The sequence below is a fragment of the Lithobates pipiens genome, unplaced genomic scaffold, assembly GCF_037356315.1.
Source record: "Lithobates pipiens isolate NorthernLeopardFrog02 unplaced genomic scaffold, aLitPip1_a1.2 Scaffold_19, whole genome shotgun sequence".
NCBI classification, from domain to species: Eukaryota; Metazoa; Chordata; class Amphibia; order Anura; family Ranidae; genus Lithobates; species Lithobates pipiens.
In genome coordinates this window covers 91,236,401-91,259,421 of record NW_027507764.1, presented here as the reverse complement: position 1 = coordinate 91,259,421, position 23,021 = coordinate 91,236,401, and the positions used below count along the sequence as shown (strand labels likewise).

The 23,021-nt window shown below is 41.3% G+C and overlaps 1 protein-coding gene across 2 annotated transcripts in view; it reads right to left on the bottom strand.

Annotated features, from left to right (window-relative positions):
• Nucleotides 1-15,703: 15,703 nt before the first annotated feature.
• Nucleotides 15,704-23,021, bottom strand: part of ZEB1 (zinc finger E-box binding homeobox 1) — a 195,148-nt gene continuing 187,830 nt past the window's right edge. For both annotated transcript variants that reach the window (XM_077491065.1, XM_077491066.1), the window contains exon 9: nt 15,704-18,348. In XM_077491065.1, the coding sequence (XP_077347191.1) occupies nt 17,810-18,348 (539 nt within the window). In that variant the 3' untranslated portion in view covers nt 15,704-17,809. The remainder of the gene's footprint in view (nt 18,349-23,021) is intronic.

Here is a 23,021-nt window from a genome sequence, read left to right as displayed (position 1 = left end):
GAAACCCGTGAGGAAAGCTGTCTCTATATTCTTTGTTTTTTTCTTGATTATTGCATTTTCTAACAGTTTTTTCCTTTCCATTCTTGTTACACTCTCTTTAAGGTTCCGTAACTGTGATTCTTTGTACCCTTTCTTCAAAAATCTTTCAATAATCACTTCGGCTTGTGTCTCAAAGTCCTCTCTATTTGTACAGTTTCTATATAATCTCAGGAGTTGCCCTTTGGGTATGTTGCTAATCCAACGTGGATGATGGCAACTTGAGGTGGGTATGTACCCATTCCGATCTGTAGATTTGAAATAAGTCCTTGTACCCAAAGTACCCCCTGATTTAAAAATCTGTAAATCCAGGTAATTGATGCTCCATTCATCCCAGTTTCCTGTGAAAGTAATGTCATATATATTCTGGTTAATTTCCTCTAGAAAAGATTGTAGTTCTGATTGTGTGCCACCCCATATGATGATAATGTCGTCTATGTACCTTTTGTACATTTTAAGGTTTCTTCTCAGTATGCCGTAAATCTGCTCTGCTTCCCAATGGTCCAGGAACAGGTTTGCCACGCTGGGTGCATATTTGGCACCCATGGCTACACCTTTTGTTTGTACATAGTATTTGCCTCTATACCAAAAATGTTTGAGTTTGGACTTGCTATGTAGGGCCCACTCTACTCCGTTTAGTCCATCCTTCTGTTTGATGTTCGTATATAAAGAATTCACATCGATCGTTACTAGTATGTCCTTCTCTTCGATGTTAATGTTTTGAATATCCTTCAACAACTGTCTACTGTCCTTCAGGTATGACTTACCTTCAACCACTAATGGTTGAAGGAATCCATCAATGTAGGCGCCCAGTCTTGAGAATAAAGAATCTATGCCACTAACAATGGGTCTCCCCGGAGGATGTGTTTGATTCTTATGAATCTTTGGGACATAGTATATTACTGGGGTTTTAGGTGCATTGGGTACTAGGTACCTTGCTTCCTTTTTATTCAGTATGCCTTTAGTAAGTCCCTTGTTGACATAGTTGTTCAGCTTCCTATTGTATTCTTCTTTTGGATTTTTCTTCAGTACTTTGTATGTGTCTGGTGTGTTGAGGAGCCTGGTCATCTCTTCTTCATAGTCTATTTTATTTAGTATGACCAGCCCTCCTCCCTTGTCGGCCGGTCTGATGACTATGTCTTTTTTCTTTTCCAGTTCTTTAATGATCTTCCATATTCCCTTTCCTTTTGTAGTTCTTATTGTCAAGTTCCTTAAATCTTTTTCTACCATCTTCTTAAAAACTTTTATTCCCTCATTCTGTTGTTGGTTGGGGTTAAAAACAGAGTTATTTTTCAATTGGGAGTGTTTAAATTGTAACTCCTCTTTTTCTTTCTTATCCGAGTTCTTGGAAGCAAAAAATTTTTTAATGTTTAATTTTCTAATAAATTTCTGTAAGTCTATAAAAGTTTCAAACTTGTCCAGGTCCTTGTCTGGGGCGAATTTGAGGCCTAGATCCAAGACTCTCAGTTCCTCTTCATTAAAAATGGCTTGGCTTAAATTATAGATGCCTTCTCCTAATACTCTCTCCTTCTTTTTCTTGAGGCCTCCTCTCTTACCTCTCTTTCGCTTTCTCCTGCCCATCTTGGGGGCCTGTATTCCCTCCTCTGGTTTTCTCGATGTTCCGAATATTCCATGTCTTCCCTGGGCACGTTTGATGGTCCTGTCCACCTGGGGTTCCAACCGCCATTTCTTCTGGGTTGCCACTGGTATTGGTTTCTTATTGGGTACCGGAATGGTTTCCAACCTCCTCTCGGGCCATATGGGGGGATCCCTGGTGGTCTGTGACCTTGGCCTCTCTGAAAAAAATCCCTTTGGTATCTATTGTTGTGAGGGGTAGCTCGCGGATATTCCCTAAGAGGGGAATATCTATTTTGGTGTGTCGGAATGTTGAATGGGGCTGTTTCATAATTTTGATTGCCTCTAGGAGGGTCCCATTCTCTTCTTCTGTAATTCCTATTATTACTAGTTGCAGGTCTTCTGTGAATAGGTGTTTGTGGTTCCACTGTTCTGCCTATTCTGTTTGGTGTTGGTATGGGTTGTTGCCATACTTCATCTGCTCTGTTGGTTTGTTCTTCCTCAGAGTCTTCTCCCATGGATATGTCATTTTCTTCCTCTATGTAAGTGGTGTCCATCTGCCATTTGTACACCTGTTGATTTTTGTAATCTAACACGTCTCTCCGGAATTTTTTCTGCTTTTTTTGTTGAATGTCTTTATCATATTTCTTAATTGCTTCTTGTAAATTTTTTTCCTTCTCTTTGTACTCATTTGTGTCATTATATGGTATCATTTGATCCCTAATGTGTAAAATCTCATTTTCAATGTTCTTAAGTTTGACTTGTCTTCTTACTACTATTTTTTGTAGTAGCAATATTTCACTGTCATTAAAAAACTTGTACCAGTCTTCCATTGGTATCTTTTCACCTATGTAATATGTACCTTTCATCACAGTTACACTACGTGAGGACTTGATACGTGTAACAGATAAATCGATTTTTTATATATTTTTTATATATTTTTTTATATATATATATTTTGTATACATATTTCTTCTATATACTAAGCTTTTCTTTTCATTTATATAGGTTTGTCACAATTACCAGAATTTATTCACTAGCACCTTGCACTTTATATAATTTTATGCTGTTACAATTGTTTAATGATTTATGCATTTAGGATATGTTATGACACTTATGGTCTCTAAAGGACACAATAATTGTTGACTTTCTACTGTAACTGTAGAAACTTTAAAAAACTTGTTTCCAGGGATTAGGCAGCACCATTTTAAGTATTGTTTTCTGAGTCCACAGTGGAGTGTATTTCCACCCTTACATTGAGCACTTCCTGTACTGTTAACCAAGCCTCCTTCTCAATCCAACGTTTCTATGGCAACCCTGCTTCCCTGTTCATAGCTTACTTGTAGTAAATGCAGTAATGGCCAATGTTCAGACTGTATGTGAGGTCACATGGTGTGTAGGAGGAAGCTCTTAGTGATTAGGGAGTTCAGTGTTGTGCCGTAGGAAGTCCTGATAACAGATAGATAAGCACATAGAGTGTGCCTTAAATCAGGGGAGATCTGGGCATGCTCAGTGACTTCATTCTACAGAACAAGGATTACAACAATACTAAGCAAGTAAGGAGATATCTACAAGCAGTGTTCATTAGGGTTTTTTATGCTGATTTACATGGGACAAAGTTGTGGGGGAGGGTTTACAACCACTTTAAAGGCATTTGTATACTTTTACAATTGCTTCTACACAAACTAATGCAGATGTCTACCTCTTTGAAATCAACCTTCTTAGTTTGTCACCTGTACATTTTCACCTTCTGGACGGCCTCCCCCCTCACAGAAGAGGAAATCTGCTATTCTATAGCTTCCTTTCCTAAATGCAAACCCCCAAGGTTGATGGCCTGCCTAGCAAGTTCTATAAACACTTCTCAGTGCTGGCAACACATCTATTACAATTGTACAATCAGGCTCGGCAAAAGGGAAAACTACCTCCCACCCTTTGGGAGGGTCTAATCGTTGTACTTCCTGAACATGCCAAGGACCCGAGATATATATATGATATTATCATAGAGGCTAATCGTTCTCCTCTACTCATATCAAAATGTTGGCAAAAGTTCTTGCTGAAAAAAGACTTAAGGGTTTTGAAAAAATACAGTACTCACATTTAAATTGGTCTCACTGTAAACGTTTGTACATCAGAAGTGCAAAGCCTGGTCTAAATGACCATTCTCAGTAGCAGGCCATACAAGTTTAGTTAACCACTTTCAGACCGGACCATTTTACTGGCTTAAGACCAGACCACTTTTTGTGTTTCGGCACTGTGTCGCTTTAACTGACAATTGCACGGATGTGCAACGTGGCTCCCAAACAAAGTTGACGTCATTTTTTCCCCACAAATAGAGCTTTCTTTTGGTGGTATTTGATCACCCCTGCGGTTTTTATTTTTTGCGCTATAAACGTTATAAACAAAAATAGAGCGACAATTTTGAAAAAAATGCATTATTTTTTACTTTTTGTTATAATAAATATCCCCCAAAAATATATAAAAAATATTTTTTTCCCTCAGTTTAGGCCGATACGTATTCTTCTACATATTTTTGGTAAAAAAAATTGCAATAAGCGATTATTGATTGGTTTGCGCAAAAGTTATAGCGTTTACAAAATAGGGGATAGTTTTATGGCATTTTTATCAATTTTTTTTTGCTAGTAATGGCGGCGATCAGCGATTTTTATTGTGACTGTGACATTATGGCGGACACATCGGACATTTTTGACACATTTTTGGGACCAGTCATTTATACAGCAATCAGTGCTATACAAATGCACTGATTCTTGTGTAAATGACACCGGCAGTGATGGGGTTAACCAGGGGGTGGCAGTGTAGGGGTTAAGTGTTCCTAGGGGCGTGTTACTAACTGTGGGGGGCTGGGCTTTGTGTTAGTGAACAATGATCTCTGCTCCAATCACATGGAGCAGAGATCAGTGTCACTTGTTGCTAGGCAGAACAGGGACATGTCTATTACAACGGGATCTCCCCTTTCAGCCTCCCAGTGAGACGATCGCGGGTATCCCCGCAGTGATCGAGTCTGCGGGACCCTCCAGAAGTCACCTAACTGGTAAATATATTCCACCTGCGTGTAATTTAATCTCAGTATACATACAGCTGTGCTGTGAAGCCCTCAAAGGTTTGTTAGAGAACCTTAGTTAACAAACATCATCATGAAGCCCAAAGAACACACAAGACAGGCCAGGGATAAAGTTGTGGAGAAATTTAACCACCTCCCGCCCGCCCTATAGCCGAATGACGGCCTTAGAGCAGGCGGGTTCCTTCGCCTGGCCGTCCCTGGACAGCCTTCTGTTTACTTCCACAAAGTAAAGTTTTGTATTCGCCGTGTCTTCCGGAGACAGGCAAATACAGATCGCCGTGAACGGCCAATCAAAGCGGAAGTTTTGTATTCGCCGTGTCTCCCGGAGACAGGCAAATACAGATCGCCGTGAACGGCCAATCAAAGCGGCCGTTCACAGCGCGATCGTAGCTGCCAATGGGAGATGATCTCATATGTAAACATATGAGATCATCTCCCATTGCCGTGTCTCTCCCTCCTCACACAGACAGCGTGTGAGGAGGGAGAGCGATCTGTAAGTCAGCCCCAGTGCCATCTGTCAGCCCCAGTGCCAGTGCCATCTGTCAGCCCCAGTGCCATCTGTCAGCCCCAGTGCCATCTGTCAGCCCAGTGCCATCTGTCAGCCCAGTGCCATCTGCCAGTAGTGCCAGTGCCGCCAGTGCCACCTGCCAGCGCCAGTGCCACCTGCCAGCGTCAGTGCCTGCCGTCAGCCCCAGTGCCGTCAGCCCCAGTGCTGCCAGCGCCAGTGCCACCTGCCAGTGCCACCTACCAGCGCCACCTGCCAGCGCCATCCGTCGGCCCCAGTGCCGTCAGCCCCAGTGCCGCCAGCCCCAGTGCCGCCAGTGCCAGTGCCGCCAGCGCCACCTGCCAGCGCCAGTGCCATCCGTCAGCCCCAGTGCCATCAGCCCCAGTGCCACCTGCCAGCGCCAGTGCCACCTGCCAGCGCCATCCGTCAGCCCCAGTGCAGTCAGCCCCAGTGCCGCCAGTGCCACCTGCCAGCACCAGTGCCGCCAGTGCCACCTGCCAGCACCAGTGCCACCTGCCAGTGCCATCCGTCAGCCCCAGTGCCGCCAGCGCCAGTGCCACCTGCCAGCGCCACCTGCCAGCCCCAGTGCCGTCAGCCCCAGTGCCGCCAGTGCCACCTGCCAGCCCCACCTGCCAGCGCCAGTGCCATCTGCCAGCCCCATTTGCCAGAGCAATTAGCCAGAGCAAATAGCCAGCACCATCTGCCAGTGCCAGCCCCAGTGCCATCTGTCAGCGACATCTGCCAGCGACATCTGTCAGCCCCATCTGCCTCCAGTGCCATCTGTCAGTGCCACGTGTCGTCAGTGCCACGTGTTGTCAGTGCCACGTGGGGTCACTTTGTGGGCATTTCCATTGTCCTGGTGCTCCAGGGCCTTCAAAACTGTAATAGGTGGTTGAGAAATAAGATGTGTAATTTATGCTCCTAGAACGCCTGATGGTGCTATTTCAATATTGGGCCTCTGTATGTGGTCAGGCTGTGTAAAAGTCTCACACATTTGGTATCGTTATACTCAGGAGGAGTAGTAGAACGTATTTTGGGGTGTCATTTTTGCTATGTACATGCTATGTGTTGGAAATATCTTATAAATGGACAACTTTGCCTAAAAAAAATGCGTTTTCATTTTTTTTCCACATTTTCCCAAAACTTCTGGAAAAAAAATGAACCATTCAAACGACTCATTATGCCTCATAGATTATACGTTGGGGTGTTAGCTTTCCAAAATGGGGTCACTTTGTGGGCATTTCCATTGTTCTGGTGCTCCAGGGCCTTCAAAAATGTAATAGGTGGTTGAGAAATGAAATGTGTAATTTATGCTCCTAGAACGCCTGATGGTGCTATTTCAATATTGGGCCTCTGTATGTGGCCAGGCTGTGTAAAAGTCTCACACATTTGGTATCGTAATACTCAGAAGGAGTAGCAGAACGTATTTTGTGGTATACACATGCCATGTGAGAGAAATAACCTATTACATTGAAAATTTTGTGAGAAAAAAAAAATAAAAAATCTTCATTTTGCAAAGAATTGTGGGAAAAAGATGACAACATCAAAAACCTCACCATGCATCTTAGTAAATACCTTGGAATGTCTACTTTCCAAAAAGGGGTCATTTGGGGGGTATTTGTACTTTCCTGACTTGTTCGGGTCGCAAGAAATGAGATAGGCCACCAGTACATCAGGTGTGATCAATTTTGTGCGATTCGCACCACAGCTTGTAGACTCTCTAACTTTCACAAAGACCAAATAATATCCACTAATTTGGGTTATTTTTACCAAAGATATGTAGCAGTATAAATTGTGGGCAAAATTTATGAAAAAAAAATTATAATTTGCAAAATTTTATCACAGAAACATAGAAATATGCGTTTTTTTTCAAACTTTTCGGTCTTTTTTCAAAATTTTCGGTCTTTTTTCATTTATAGCGTAAAAAATAAAAACCCCAGAGGTGATCAAATACCACCAAAAGAAAGCTCTATTTGTGGGAAAAAAAGAACACAAAATTCATTTGGGTACAGTGTTGCATGACTGAGTAATTGTCATTCAAAGTGTGAGAGAGAGCACCAAAAGCTGAAAATTGGTCTGGTCAGGAAGGGTGTTTAAGTGCCCAGTAAGCAAGTGGTTAAAGCAGATTTAGGTTATAAAAAAAATATCCCAAGCTTTGAACATCTCACGGAGCACTGTTCAATCCATCATCTGAAAATGGAAAGAGTGTGTCATAACTGCAAACCTACCAAGACATGGCTGTCCTGCAAACAGGACTTCTTATGGATTTTTTTCAACAATGGCTTTCTTCTAGTCACTCTTCCATAAAGGCCAGATTTGTGAGATGTTCAAAGCTTGGGATATTTTTTTTATAACCTAAACCTGCTTTAAACTTCTCCACAACTTTATCCCTGGCCTGTCTTGTATGTTCTTTGGTCTTCATGATGATGTTTGTTCCCAAACTTTGAACATCTCAGGGAGCACTGTTAAATCCATCATCCGAAAATGGAAACAGTGTGTCATAACTGCAAACCTACCAAGACATGGATGTCCGCCTAAATTGACAGGCCAGGCAAAGAGCAAGGAGAGCATTAATCAGAGAAGCAGCCAAGAGGCCCATGGAATCTCTGGAGGAGCTGCAGAGATCCACAGCTCAGGTGCCAGAATCTGTGCACAGCACAACTATTAGTTGTGCTCTCCACAAATCTGGCCTTTATGGAAGAGTGGCAAGAAGAAAGCCATTGTTGAAAGAAATCCATAAGAAGTCCTGTTTGCAGGTTGCGAGAAGCCATATGGGGACCCAGCAAACATGTGGAAGAGGGTTTGACTTTTTACCCTAAAAGAAAAACGCTATGTGTGGTGGAAAACTAACACTGCATATCACTCTGAACACACCATCCCCACCATGAAACAAGGTGGGGATGTTTGCAGCAAAAGGTGGTTCTACAGAGAATTGACTCGGGGGGGGTGGCTGAATACAAATTCACGCCGCACTTTTCAGATATTTATTTGTAAAACATTTTGAAAACTGTTTATCATTTTCCTTCCACTTCACAATTATGAGCCACTTTGTGTTGGTCAATCACATAAAATTCCAATAAAATACATTTCCGTTTTTGGTTATGACATGACAAAATGTGGAAAATTTCAAGAGGTACGAATACTTTTTCAAGGCACTGTACTTCCTTTCCCAACACTCATAACATTTTGGCAAGCAACTCTCATTTGATCTCAAGCGTTTTGGCTGGTTCCCTCCTATGTCATTTCATTTTGCACCCCTTTGTAGAATAACCATCAGCTCTCTGGGCTCCAGTCTATTCATCACCCTGAACTTTGGTTCAGAGCAGGCCTACTTTTTCTAGATCATTTACTAGATAATGACTGTTTTACAGATTACCAGTTTTAATGTGTGCTGTATGAATGGGAACAAACACATATTGGGGGTTTATCAAATTTGACTGCCAATTTGGAAATATACTTTAAAGACATCTCCTAAACTAGAGTTCCTGGAAATCTTCTGCAAAACTGGTAGCAGGACCATTAAAATTAGTAATAAATATGTCAAGTAAAAAGATTTTTAGCCATGTATAATATGAATTTAAATATATTGTTTCAAATAATGGTCCTTAATATTTTTATTTTTTTTACCAGGCTCTGAATCCAGTCTGTGACATGATGCTAGTTTTCGATAGTTTTGAAACCAATTAACTATTGCACCCAATAAAGTTTGTCCAGGAAATGTCTCCATTCATAGTCTCCCCACACATTACTACATTGAAAAACATAAGCGTGTCTAGGAGGGCCCATCCCGTCAGGTACTGGTGCAGCTTACATTCAAACCAACGAGGTTAGTACAAAACCTGCGATTATAGATGTTTGCAATGATTTATGGTTTGACTGTAGTTCTCCTTTAAATTACAAAATCAACAGTTAAATACATGAACTGGTAACACAGAAAATTACAGTAATGCCTTCTGTTTGTACTATGGTTATGGAAATTATTTGTCAGCTGCGATTCACTTCATTCACATGAAGCTCTTGTGACATTTTCCATGCACCACAGAGGCTGCGGTCAGCCTTCTAACAAAGCATGGAATATTGAAGAGACGGAATTATCAAATGTTAATTTTCAGCAGAAACCGTCTAATGATTTACTCATCAAAGTGAGGGCTCTGACTTCCATGAGTTCTAGTTACTGCTCAACTCTTGGGTCCTTTTAGAAGCACAATTACATGTGACAGGGTAGTAGTAGTAGTAGTATTTAAAATGGGCTTAAAAATACACTTTTGACTACATACAGGTTTTGACTACTTAACCTTCCTAGCGGTAATCCCGAGTCTGGCTCGGGTTGGGATTTTAATTACATAAGTGGTAACCCCGAGCCAGACTCGGGATCGCATCGCTCGATGCAGGGGAGGACACAGGGAGAGTTACTCACCTTGTCCCCTGGATCCAGCGATGTCCTCCGCGCTGTGTGATCGAGCTGTCCTCCGCTCGATTCACAGTGCCGAATGCCGCCGAGCTCCGTTCCCTGCGACGTTACGACGCACGGGAGCGGAGAACGGCGGCAAATTCAAAAAAGTAAAAACACACAAAACACACACAGCACTGCAATCTTACAGATTACAGTGCTGTATTAAAAAATACACACCCCCTTTGTCCCTAGTGGTCTGTGCAATGCCCTGCATGCACTTTTATATTATAAATACTGTTTTTTACTGCCTGGAATTTGGAGATTGTCCATAGCAACCAAAACATGTCCCTTTTTCATTTTTTTTTGGATTTGATTACATTATTGAATAATTTTTATTATTCTTTATTATATTATAAACTTTATCATACCCGGGATGTCCGCTAGACTCTGGTTTGAAGAGATTTCAGAGCGTTATTCCTAAGAATTACAGGACTACAAAATAAAAGCCAGATTTCCATGCAAAATAATTGTACCGCTTTCAGCACCTTATTCCAGACTGAATCATACCGCCAGGGAGGTTAAAGGGGTTGTAAACCATTGTGTTTTTTCACCTTAATGCATCCTGTCAGTGACCGGTCCCCCAGCCCCCCGATTTTACTTTCCCGAATCCTCAAACTTTACCCACGGGGATGCCCTGCCTCTCTGCCCTGGGTTCTCAGCTCTTGATTGGATAGATTGATAGCAGCACAGCCATTGGCTTCTGCTGTGTAAATCAAATCCAATGATGCACGCGCCGGGGGTGGGGCCGAGTCCTGCATTTAGCCTCTATGGACGCAGAATGCTGGACTCGAAATTTACAAAAAAAAAGCTCCTGCGTAGTTTAAGGAGTAAGTGGTTAAGGAGACACTGTTAATTTATTGATATAGGACAAAGTAACTGTCCCCTCTTCCCCCTCAATAATTCCCTTACCTGCATGACCTGACAGCTCCTTGCTTCTCTACAGCCTGAAATCAGCTTTGGCGATGACACAGGGCAGCAGTCATGTCAGTTACTTGATCACGTGACAGTACTTGGGCCTAATGATTGGCTACAAGATCTAGATGTCATTACAGGTGAGAAGGTCACATGCTGATCCATAACCAGAAGCGTCAGATATTTTTGCCAGCTGTGGTGGAGAAAAGAGCTGCAAGGGAGTGTAGGTAATGTGAGTCGGGGATGCCCTTGGCAGAGACACCTTCACTTAGCCCTACATATATGCAAGATCATCATTAAAAATGTTAGAAATGCTTAGGAATTAAAAAAAAAAAAAAAAAATATGAAGCAGAACCAGTCAAGATATGACACAGCTGTTTAAAATAACGTTACTGGGTTCCTGGTGTGTAATGAAGTTTCAAAGCTTCATTTAGCCCATACATTCCTTTCAATGTTGTAGTTTTATCACTTACATATGGATTACCTTTGAACAGTGGCGTAGCGTGGGTTGTCAGAACCCAGGGCAAGGTAAGTAATTTGCGCCTCTAACCTGTGGACTTTTAGCACTCCCTGAGTTCCCTCAAATACAATAGTACTGACCTACCTGATTCCTATACTGTCTACTACACTAACCTACTATACTATACTGCCCACTTCACTGACCACTATACTATAGTGTCCACTACACTGACCACTACACTATACTGTCCACTACACTACACTGACCACTATATTATACTGTCCACTACACTAAACTGACCACTATACTATCCACTACGCTGACCACTATACTGTCCTGCCTACAGTAACTCTCTCTCTGCCTGTGTCTCTCTCTCTCCGCCTGTCTCTCGCTCTCTGTTCCTCTCTCTCTCTGCCTCTCTCTCTCCGTCTGACTCTCTCTCTGCCTCCCTCTCTTTGTCTCTTTCTCTGCCTCCCTCTCTCTGTTTCTCTCTCTCTGCCTCCCTCTCTCTGTCTCTCTCTCTCTGCCTCCCTCTCTCTGTCTCCCTCTCTCTGTCTCCCTCTCTCTGCCTCCCTCTCTCTGTCTCTCTCTCCGCCTCCCTCTATCTCTGCCTCTCTCTCTCTGCCCCTCTCTCTCTCTGCCTCTCTCTCTCCACCTCTCTCTCTCTGCCCCTCTCTTTCCGTCTCTCTCTGCCTGTCTCTCTCTCTCTGTCTCTATGTCCCTTTCTCTGCCTCCCTCTTTCTGCCTCTCTCTCTTTGTCCCTCTCTCTCTCTGCCTCTCTCTTTGTCTCTCTCTCTGCCTCTGCGCTCTGACTGTCTCTGTCTCTCTCTGCATGTCTCTCCCGCTCTCTGCCTCTCTCCTCTCTCTCTGCCTCTCCCCAGTCCGTGTTCCTCCTCACCTGCTTGTGCTGCATGGGTCCGGAAGAGGGGGAGGAGGAGGAGAAGATGGCGGCAGCTTGTCGTTACTGTTCTGGCCGCCATGTATAGTGTCCGGTGCACTGTGATTGGGCGTATGGGGGGGGGGTCATGTGCAGAGGCTGGACTTCGACCCCCATACCTCCAATCACAGGGCACTGAACACTGTATAAGGCGGCCGAAGCGCCGGGGGCATGGGAAATTAAATTTAGGAGGAGACAGCCAGTAGTGACACTACTGGCACGAAATTGTGCCCCCTAAATGTCGCGCCCGAGGCCATGGCACCCCCCGCGCTACTCCACTGCCTTTGAAAACGTTGTAAACTGGAATTCCTCTTTGAAGGCAATCCCACTCCTGAGATTAGTGCTTTTCTAAAACAATATCTAATGCTACAACAAATTAATATTGTCACAGCAATCTGGTGGTGCTTCTTGAACACTTTTTTTTGCCTAATGCAGATGATGTAGACTCATTTTACAGTCAGCATTGAGCTTTCAAATCTGACGAGCCCCAGTGCATCTTTAGCTCTAAAGCTATGGCTACAGTTGCTCTCTTCTTGTGGTTGGAAACATTTTTGTAGTAGAATTATTGTGGACTATGAGACTAGTGAATCTTTCATAATATATACACACATACACTCACTGGCCACCTTATTAGGTACACCAGTTCAATTGCTTGTTAACACAAAGTGCAAATCAGTCAATCACATGGCAGCAACTCAATGCATTTAGACGTCTAGATGTGGTGAAGACAAGCTACAGCAGCAGAAGATCACACAACGGGAGCCACTCCTCTCAGCTAAGAACAAAAAACTGAGGCTACAATTTGCACAGACTCACCAAAAATAATTGGACAATAGAAGATTGGAAAAGTGTTGCCTGGTCTGATGAGTCTCGATTTCAGCTGTGACATTCAGATGATAGGGTCAGAATTTGGCGTAAACAACATGAAAGCATGGATCCATCCTACCTTGTATCACCAGTTCAGGCTGGTGGTGGTGCAATGGTGTGGGGGATATTTTCTTGGCATGCTTTGGGCACCTTCGTACCAATTTAGCATTGTTATAATGCCATAGCCTACTGAGTATTGTTGTGTACCATGTTCATCCTTTATGTTCACAGTGTACCCATCTTCTAATGGCTCCTTCCAGCAGGATAATGCACCACAGCACAAAGCTCAAATCATCTCACACTGGTTTCTTGAACATGACAATGAGGTCACTGTACACCAATGGCCTCCACAGTCACCAGATCTCAATCCAATAGAGTACCTTTGGGATATGGGGGAATGGAAGATTCGCACCATGGATGTGCAGCCAACAAATCTGCAACAACTGCTTGAAAGAAACAAAGAATTAAGGCAGTTCTAAAGGCAAAAGGAGGTCCAACCCGGTACTAGCAAGGTGTACCCTAATAAAGTGGCCGGTGAGTGTGTGTTTGTGTATATATATATATATATATATCCACACACAGTATCTCACAAAAGTGAATACACCTCTCACATTTTTGAAAATATCTTATACAATCTTTTCATGTGACAACACTGAAGAAATTACACTTTGCTACAATGTAAAGTAGTGAGTGTACAGCTTGTATAACAGTGTAAATTTGCTGTCCCCTCAAAAGAACTCAACACACAAAACCGTCTAAACCGCTGGCAACAAAAGTGACTTGCCTTTGTACTCCTTACCTGGTTGCCGCCACACAAGCTTGACACCATCTGAATCAAATTCGTTTATCTTGGTGTCATTAGACCGCAGGACATGGTTCCAGTAATCCGTGTCCTTAGTCTGCTTGTCTTCAGCAAACTGTTTGCGGGCTTTCTTATGCATCATCTTTAGAAGAGGCTTCCTTCTGGGATGACAGCCATGCAGACCAATTTGATGCAGTGTGTAGCATATGGTCTGAGCACTGACAGGCTGAACCCCCAACCCTTCAACCTCTGCAGCAATGCTGGCAGCACTCATACGTCTATTTCCCAAAGACAACTTCTGGATATGACGCTGCGCACGTGCACTTAACCTCTTTGGTCGACCATGGTGAGGCTTGTTCTAAGTGGAACCTGTCCTGTTAAACTGCTGTATGGTCTTGGCCACCGTGCTGCAGCTCAGTTTCAGGGACTTGGCAATCTTCTTATAGCCTAGGACATATTTATGTAGAGCAACAATTCTTTTTTTCAGATCCTCAGAGAGTTCTTTGCCATGAGACGCCATGTTGAACTTCCAGTGACCAGTATGAGAGAGTGAGAGCGATAACACCAAATTTAACACACCTGCTCCCCATTAACACCTGAGACCTTGTAACATTAACGAGTCACATGACACTAGGGAGGGAAAATGGCTAATTAGTACCAGTTTGGACATTTTCACTGAGGGGTGTACTAACTTTTGTTGGCAGTGGTTTAGACATAATGGATGTGTGTTGAGTTATTTTGAGTGGACAGCAAATTTACACTGTTAAACAAGCTGTACACTCACTACTTTACAAAGTAAAGCAAAGTGTAATTTCTTCAGTGTTGTTACTTAAAAATGGATAATAAAATATTTACAAAAATGTGAGGGTGTACTCAGTTTTGTGAGATACTATATATATATATATATATATATATATATATATATATATATATATAATCTTTTTGACCCCAGATCTCAAATTTAAGGAGGTCCTGTCATTCTTTTTTTCTATTACAAGGGATGTTTACATGCTTTGTAATAGGAATAAAAGTGACCAATTTTTATTTTATTTTTTTTAAAAGACAGTGTCAAAATAAAAAATTGAAAGAAAAAAAAATACATGAGTAACACCTGCATATGAAAATGGTGTTCAAATCACACATGCAAGGTATCGCCACGATCGATCGTTAGAGTGAGAGCAATAATTCTAGCCCTAGACCTCCTCTGTAACTCAAAATTGGTAACCTGTAGAAATTTTTAAACATCACCTATGGAGATTTTTAAGGAAAGTGTGTCGCCATTCCACGAGCAGGTGCAATTTTGAAGCATGACATGTTGGGTATCAATTTACTCGGAGTAACATTATCTTTCACAATTTAAAAAAATAATTGTGCTAACTTCACTGTTATTTTTTAATTAAAAAAATGTGTATTTTTTTCCCCAAAAAGTATGCTTGTATGACCACTGCGCAAATACGGTGTGACAGAAAGTATTGCCACGACCTCCATTTTATTCTCTATGGTATTATAAAAAATCTATATAATGTTTGGGGGTTTAAGTAATTTTTTAGCAAAAAAAATAAAAAAATTTTGTAAACAAGTATCCACTTGGATGGTGGGGCTAGCACTTCAACTCACGGCGCAGGCGCTGTTCATCTTCGGAGATTTTACGAATCTCCTTCTGCTCCGTACTGCACAAGCGCTGCACAGTATGGGATGGACACAATCCGATGGTCGGAAGCTATATGGCAGAACACCGGCAATGGCATAGTCAAAATCTTCTGTTGTCTGTGTGTGGACAGACTACAAAAGTTGTTTCTTTTTTTACTTGAAGTTGCTCGTTAATTAGTAACTGCATCTAAAACTGAAGAATCTATTTTGACTTGGTGCTGATCAGTTGAATTACTGGTATTTAATTTTTTTTTTCAGCTGTATAGCATTTCTTGAATAACATCCTCCACTGCCATAGAGAATTTCCCACTGCGGTAACCAGACAGGTTCGATCTTCCCTTAAGTCTACCTAAAAAACATACAAAAAAAGCTTCTACACGGTATAACACTTTTAGCAGCATAAATAAATAAGACATGAACAGACAGATACTTGTTGATGTATTTTTATTGTGAGAGAGGGAGCTTGGTAAAAAACTAGAAAATGACTATGATATAACAACGAACATAAAAAGTTATGTTTTGTTTCTTTTATTCCCTGCCAAAAAAAAAAAAAAAAAAATACAAAAACAAAAACCCAAACAAGAAAAAAAAAAAAAACATATGGATACAGGAACTAATTGGCACAAACATGTTAAACTTTGTTCCCACTTCCCAACACTGTTTTTTCGTAAAGTTATCTAATTTGGCTTGCTAAGGACAGTCATTTTGGTGATTAACGTTAATCCGAAATAAACTGCTTGGCTTCAAGCCATGTGTCTCACAGTGAATTTTAAAACTTGGTTTTACATATCAAAACCCAGATAACGGTACAAGGATTTGACTGCAAGTGGAAATCTAATACATTCCCGTCTCAAGTTACCTGTTCTACAGTCCAAGGCAAGTATAAATGTTAACATAACACTGTTAAAATCGAATCTCAATGCAAGAGAACCATTTGTAACTCTACTTTAAATCTTATCAACTTTCCAAAATTTCATACTAAAATATATTATTGTATTAATACAAACTACAGTTTTATACACTAGACTGTGTAATAAATAAAGAAATATAAAAATAAGACACATAAATATAAAAGTTTTCTAAAACTAAAAAGGTACAGGTCAGTAAGAAGGGTATTAATACTGCCAGGGCTTTGAAGACATACAGTACAAAAAAAATGTTGCACAGACCTAAAACTAAATGAACTTAAAAATAATACTGATAGGTAATTTTTTAGCTAACACCATTAACAAACAAGGTCTATAATAGTTAGCATTTGGAACAAATATTGGCATTTTTTCACGTTTTTCACGAGAGGACCATTTAAAAAATGTCTTCCTATTGGAGGGTCCATATTAAGATTTACACAAAGCATAAATGTAAAGGTTTTTCAAACTGGAGTACTGTGTTAAACACAAAAAAAAGGAAGGAGGTGAAAGAAATGTATAGATTTAACCATCAACAAAAAGCAAAAAGGAAGAAAAGGAATATAAACATAAAATAAAAAAACAAAACAAAAATAAATAAATAAAACAAAGCAGACAAAATTAAAATAAATGGGGAAAAGATCTAAAGAATTAAATTGGGCAAAAAAAAAAAGGCGGGGGGTTTTTTGGCTTATTTTATGAGGATACCAATACCACAAATGCTAGTGATTACAGACCACCGACAAAGGCAAGTTCCAGCCTTTAAAATACTGAAAATGGCACTTACAGCACAGAGGGTCTTGCATAAGGCCAAAAGGAGATACATAGCTTTAAATCCTTCATATATGTACTACATATTCAAGCAATTAGGAACACTGATTTTTGCAATTTTTTTTTTTCCCAGAAAAAGCTGTTAAGTCCCTGCAAAATGGAGCTTCATGTAAAATAATAATTGCAGTTTAACCTCATGGATAATAACACACCTTTACTCCCAAGCTGCTGTCTTCTTAAGGCTAAAAGTATGCTGTAAATTAACACTTTTGCAAACTATATTAGCTATAAAACTCTACCTTGTCTTGGACACAGCAAGGTAGTAATAACATTTTAAAATATGCATTATTTGTAAAGGAATTTTGTAGTGCAGTTATACTCACATTTTTTTTTTCTTTATAAAATAAAATACTGATGCAGATTTAGTAGATGTTTGTAACGGTAATAACAATAAAAAAAAAAAAAAAAAAAAAAAAAAAAAGATAAAATTTTCTCCCAAATGTACAAACTAACTGACACAGTAACGAAACATAATACTGACAAAAATAAATGTTTCCAGATGTGTGTATGAGCAGGATGGGTAGGTTCATTTAAACCTGATTCGCTTCTGACTGCTGAGTCATATTTTCTATATATATCTTTAACAATACTTGTAACAAACTGGATTCCTAAATGTTAAAATTGCTGTGAAAAATTTCTAAGTTTCAGATTCAGGCACACCTGGATTTTTTTTTAACACAGTAGTGAACAGAAATCACAGTATATATGCTACTGCGTTTCAGAGAAAAAGCATGTATAATATAGAATAAATTTCAGTATAATGTCAAGAGATTTTCCGTATTGGAAAAATATACCAGCTAAGGGAGGGCAGTGTCATTTTCAGACACGTGATTTTCTGTGACTTCTGGTTCTGGGGTTTGACTTTTATCTACACATTCTTCATCCTTCAAAGTACCTTCCAATGGTCCTGCTTCAACCTCCAGTTCTGTCTCCTCTAAATCATGCATCTCCACACTTTCTTTTTCTTCCTGTCCATCATCTGTATCTTTTTCATCATCATCGTCTTCTTCTTTTTCACTGTCATCTTCCCGCGTTAAGCTCTCACGCTCATCAGAGTCTATCTGAGACGGAGAAGCTTGGGAATCTACATGCTCGTTGCTCAGGGTCTCATGCAATGCTTCTTCATGCTCTGTGCCATCACGTTCCTCTGCCTCCTTCTTACAGTATGAGTAGCGGTGATTCATGTGTTGGGAATAGGACCCGGAGTGTGAAAACCTCTTGCCGCATTTGTCACATTGGTAGGGTTTTTCTCCAGAATGGAGGCGCATATGCTCAATTAAATGGTGTTTGTGTTTGAAAGCCTTTGTACAGATTCCACATTCGTGAGGCCTCTTACCTGCAAGATGCAAAAAAAAGAGGTCAGTTTTGCTTCAAAGCTGATATTCGTTCATTTAGATCAGTGTTTCTCAAACTTTTTTGTCTTGCGGTGCACCAAAAAGATCTAAAAATTTTCACGGCACACCTGAAAGTCAATTTCTGTGGTGAAGAACCTATTTATTTTTACAAATATATTTAATTTAAAAATTTTATGTGATGGAAGTGCCTGCTTTCTAGAGCAAATCAGTTTGAAGCGAATGGAATCTTCTTTGTACTTTCGCTAGCATCCTTGCTTTTCATTTACAGTTTCTCTTTCACCGTTCCAGACACGATTAAGTATTAGGCCCCTTTCACATGGGACGGATCAGTAATGATCCGCCCCGTGATGATCCGCTTGCTCGGCGGAGATCACTCCGTTGTCCCCGCTGAGCCGGTGGATAACAGGGCGGTCCCTGCACACTGTGCAGGGACCGTCCTGTCAGCTCTCCATTCTCCTCTATGGGGGATCGGACGAACACGGACCGTCTGTCCGTGTTCATCCGATCCGCTCTGCTGACGGATAGAAAAATAGGATTTTCCTCCGTCTGCTGAATCGGACAATAGCGGAGGCGGACGATATTGGGTGTCTGCGGATGTTCATCCGCAGACACCCACTATCCCATAGGGATGCATGTATGTCCGTATTTCATCCGCAAACGGATGGATGAAATACGGACATAATGTCCACATGTGTAAAAGGGGCCTTACTCGATCCCTAAACAATGAACAAACTTTATTTATAGGTATCAAAGTTGGAATGTAATGGTCTCTATTAGTATAATATACAGTAGTACCTTGGATTACGAGCATAATCCATTCCAAAAGAATGCTTGTAATCCAAAGCCCTTGAATATCAAAGTGAGTTTCCCCATAGGAAGCAATGGAAACCCAGATAATTCGTTCCACGGTGGCTGCTGGTGTATACAGTACTGTATGTGGCCAGAGGTGTGGGGGCGCCAGTGTATGAAGTACCAAAGGTACGGAAACGCAGAGTGTCCCCAAGCATTTACGAGTGTCTCCGAGCATCACGGGTACCCCCGCACCTCTGGCCAAATGCAGTACTGCACTACCCAGCGGCTTAAATCCTGCTTGTCTTGCGAGACAACACTTGCAAACCAAGTAAGGATTTAAAAAAAAAAATTGCTCCTATCGCGAAACACTTGTAAACTGCGGTTTCACTGTAATTAGAGCGATTGAGTTCTCCCGAGATCTCGCACTAGTCTCGCGTTACGAAGGGAACCAATGAATGACAGACTGACAGAGATTGCCTTTTTATATATGTTACTTTTTTAACTTGTACGACATTGATTTACCATTTCATTTTTCAAAATGTTCAAGGTTTCAAAGCACTAGCAATTTTAAATATTTTTCAAAACTCCCACAGCACCTGAGAATCTCACGCTGCACACTAGTATGCCACAGCACACAGTTTGAGAATCACTGATTTAGATTTAGGCAGAAACACAAAAATGTTCACATTTGAAAATGTTGTAGAGGTCTAGATCCCTATAGTCATCATATCCTGATCACTTGAATGGGGACTGAAAATTGTAGGAAGCTAATAAAACAAAACCAGAAATAAAGATTTTTTCCCACACAAAAGTGGATAGCATGCTACGGGAAGTTGAAACAAAGAACCTGACTAGTCACTAGGCATGATTTTATATGTTGGTGGAAACGTTTGCTGTTTTTCTTAAAGGGATTTTAAACCTTTAATTTTTTTTTTTTTATATAACAATTATCTTATACTTACCTGCTCTATGCAATAGTTTTACACAGAGTAACCCTGATCCTCCCCTTCTGGGGTCATCCCCCGCCAGTGCTCCTGGCTCCTCCTGCCTTCCAAGTACTCCTTCTAGGAAGTCAATAGCTAGTGAAGGTACTCCTGAGCCCCGCTGCCTGCGTCTATAAACACATACAGCTTTGCCCCAACTTGGTGATAGGATCTGATTGACAGCAGCAGGAGCAATGGCTTCTGCTGTTATCAATCTGCTCTCTGAGATGGGACAGAAAGGAAAGAGCTACTACTTTTGTGCACAGATCTGGTTGGAGATCGGGCTCAGGTAAGTATAATGCAGGGCTGGGGGGAGGGGAGCCTAGATACAGAATTTTTTTTTTTACCTGTAGGCTGTACAGTGCATACATTTTCTGACAACAGACTGCATTCCAACATGGAAGAAGGGACCTAAAACTTGTAAAATTACAGTACAGGAACTGAATTCATAGACCATGAATTGTATGCAAACTATCTTGGGCCGCTCTAGAGGCATGCTCATATAACCCCACACGCTCCGTAAGACTCCATTTTTTTTTAGCAAGCAATAAGGAGAAAGAGGGCAAGGTCTGGTGTCAGGAACTGTATTTCAAGATAAGGAATTTAAAGGTAAGCAGAATTCCCTTTGTTTATTTGTACATTACAGGTCTTTATAGACAACAGGACCTCCTCAAGCAATAAACTTGAGGTGTGGGTAACAACACAGCAAACAGAGCTGCCAACAGTCCACAAAAAAACAAGAGTGAGAATCAGAAAAAAACTCACACAGCTTGAGACATGAACATCCACCTGATAGAACCTGGAAAATATTTGACTTGGGGACCAGGTGGCGGCCTTGCAAATTTTGGATACGGATGCTCAAAGCTGGAAAACTCGCGAGACACCAACAGACCTGGTGGAATGAGCTCTCATGGCAGAATAGGGGAATCTTTTCCTTAAGGGCATAGGTTCTGGAAATACTTTGCTTGATCCGCCAATGGTGAAGAGCGAGAGTCCGAAGAAAGAACAAAATATGGATTCAATGTGGTGATAAGAAGCAGTGGCTGCTATGGGGTGTTTAGGAGCAGTAAAATTTTAAAATTTTGCTCTGTTCCCTTTAAAACAAGTACATCCTATTAATGAAATAATAGTGTATGACTCAAAACAGTAATCCACGTGAAAAATCATTAAAAGTGATTAAATAAAAGCACTCCACAAGTGAAACAACAATATTGTGAACAATCAAAAGTCAAAGCATTTAATAATCAAGCAAAACAGCTGCAGGGCCTGATAGGCAAATTCCCTTAAAATAATCCCCGGAATGCTATCAATTGGCAGATGTCTTTATGGAAATCTTTAATGCTTCCTTAGAGAAGGTAGTGCCTTCTTGCCTGAAAACATTGGTAATTGTCCTGATTCCTAAGAAATCCAGTTCTTATGGTTCTGACACCTATTATAATGAAATGGCTTGAGAAGTTAATTTGAAACCACATTAAAAGTATTCTTCTTATATGTCAACACTGAGAGATTGTCTCTGCGGGACGCAAGGGGAACTGCTGAGGATTCAACACAGGATTCTGAGAAACTGATTATTACTATTGTTTTTTTGGTTTAATCAACGAGGTTAAGATTTGAGGGTTTAATTGAAGTAACACACTACCCCTGCATAGGGAATCACATCAGTGGGTTTGACACATAGCACATCTTACAAGGGACATTGCACCTTATATCCAAGCAGCAGTCCATCCATTATTTCTTAATTAGATTGCAACAATGTAGCCCAGGATTACTTACAATTTAAAGTGATTGTAAAGTCTTGTTTTTTTAAAATAACATGTTATACTTACCTGCTCTGTGCAGCGGTTTTGCACAGACCAGCCTTGTTCCTCGGGCCCCTCTTCACTGCTCCTAGTCCCTCCCACCTGTCCAGTGCCCCCACAGCAAGTAGCTTGCTATAGGGGCACACGAGCCAAGCTGCAGCTCTGTGTTTCGGTTCAGATATGTGGCTGCCACTTAGCCCTGCCCCCTTTCTTTCCTGATTGGCTAACTGACTTTGACATCCACGGGAGCCAATGGTGCCACTGCTGTGTCTCAGCCAATCAGGAGGGAGAGTCCCGGATGGCCGAGGGACTCGTGGACATCACTGAACAGAGATGGGGCTCAGCTAAGTATTAAGGGGTGCTGGGAGGCTGCTGCACACAGAAGGCTTTTTATCTTAATGCATAGAATGCATTTATGATTCCAGTAATTGCAATTATTTTGGTATGGTTTCTGTGTTTAGCAGTGTCTTGCAGGGCCTCGGCTTTAAAATAGAGTGGTATTCAGTGTAGTGGACAGGCTTGAGAAATGGAGTGTGCCCCTGAAATGCATAGTTGCCTGCCACACCGCTCTCTCCCCACTCTACCCTAGAGCACTGCTTGATTCCAGACACCGCTCATTTGACTTCTGTGCCCTTTGGATTTGAGTTTCTTGCATGTGCAAGCTGGATTTTGCCCAGATCCCTTAGCGGAGCAGCAGAAGTGTGTAACACTGCCTGTTATAAAGGGCTACTGGGGCTGTGTATGCTACTCTTTTTGACTCCTTACATCCCTGGAGCTGGACTTCCACAGTAAGAACAGCAGGATTGTAAATCTCCCTCTACAACCAGCAGCTTTTGGATGGACTCTGTCATTGGAATTCTTACTTATAATAATCAAGCTCAATAAAATTGTGCGCTGCTCATTATGTTTCTAATCAGCTCCGTACCAGTAAATGTGGCCTGTTTAAAAGTGGTCATGGCTTATCCATCAAGAGTCTGAGTATGTTTCTGTATCATGTCCTTCTGGGCCAATTTGATGTGATGAGGATTACAGGAACCTTTTCTATCCTTGTTACGCAGCACTTAAGGGAGTATCTTTGTC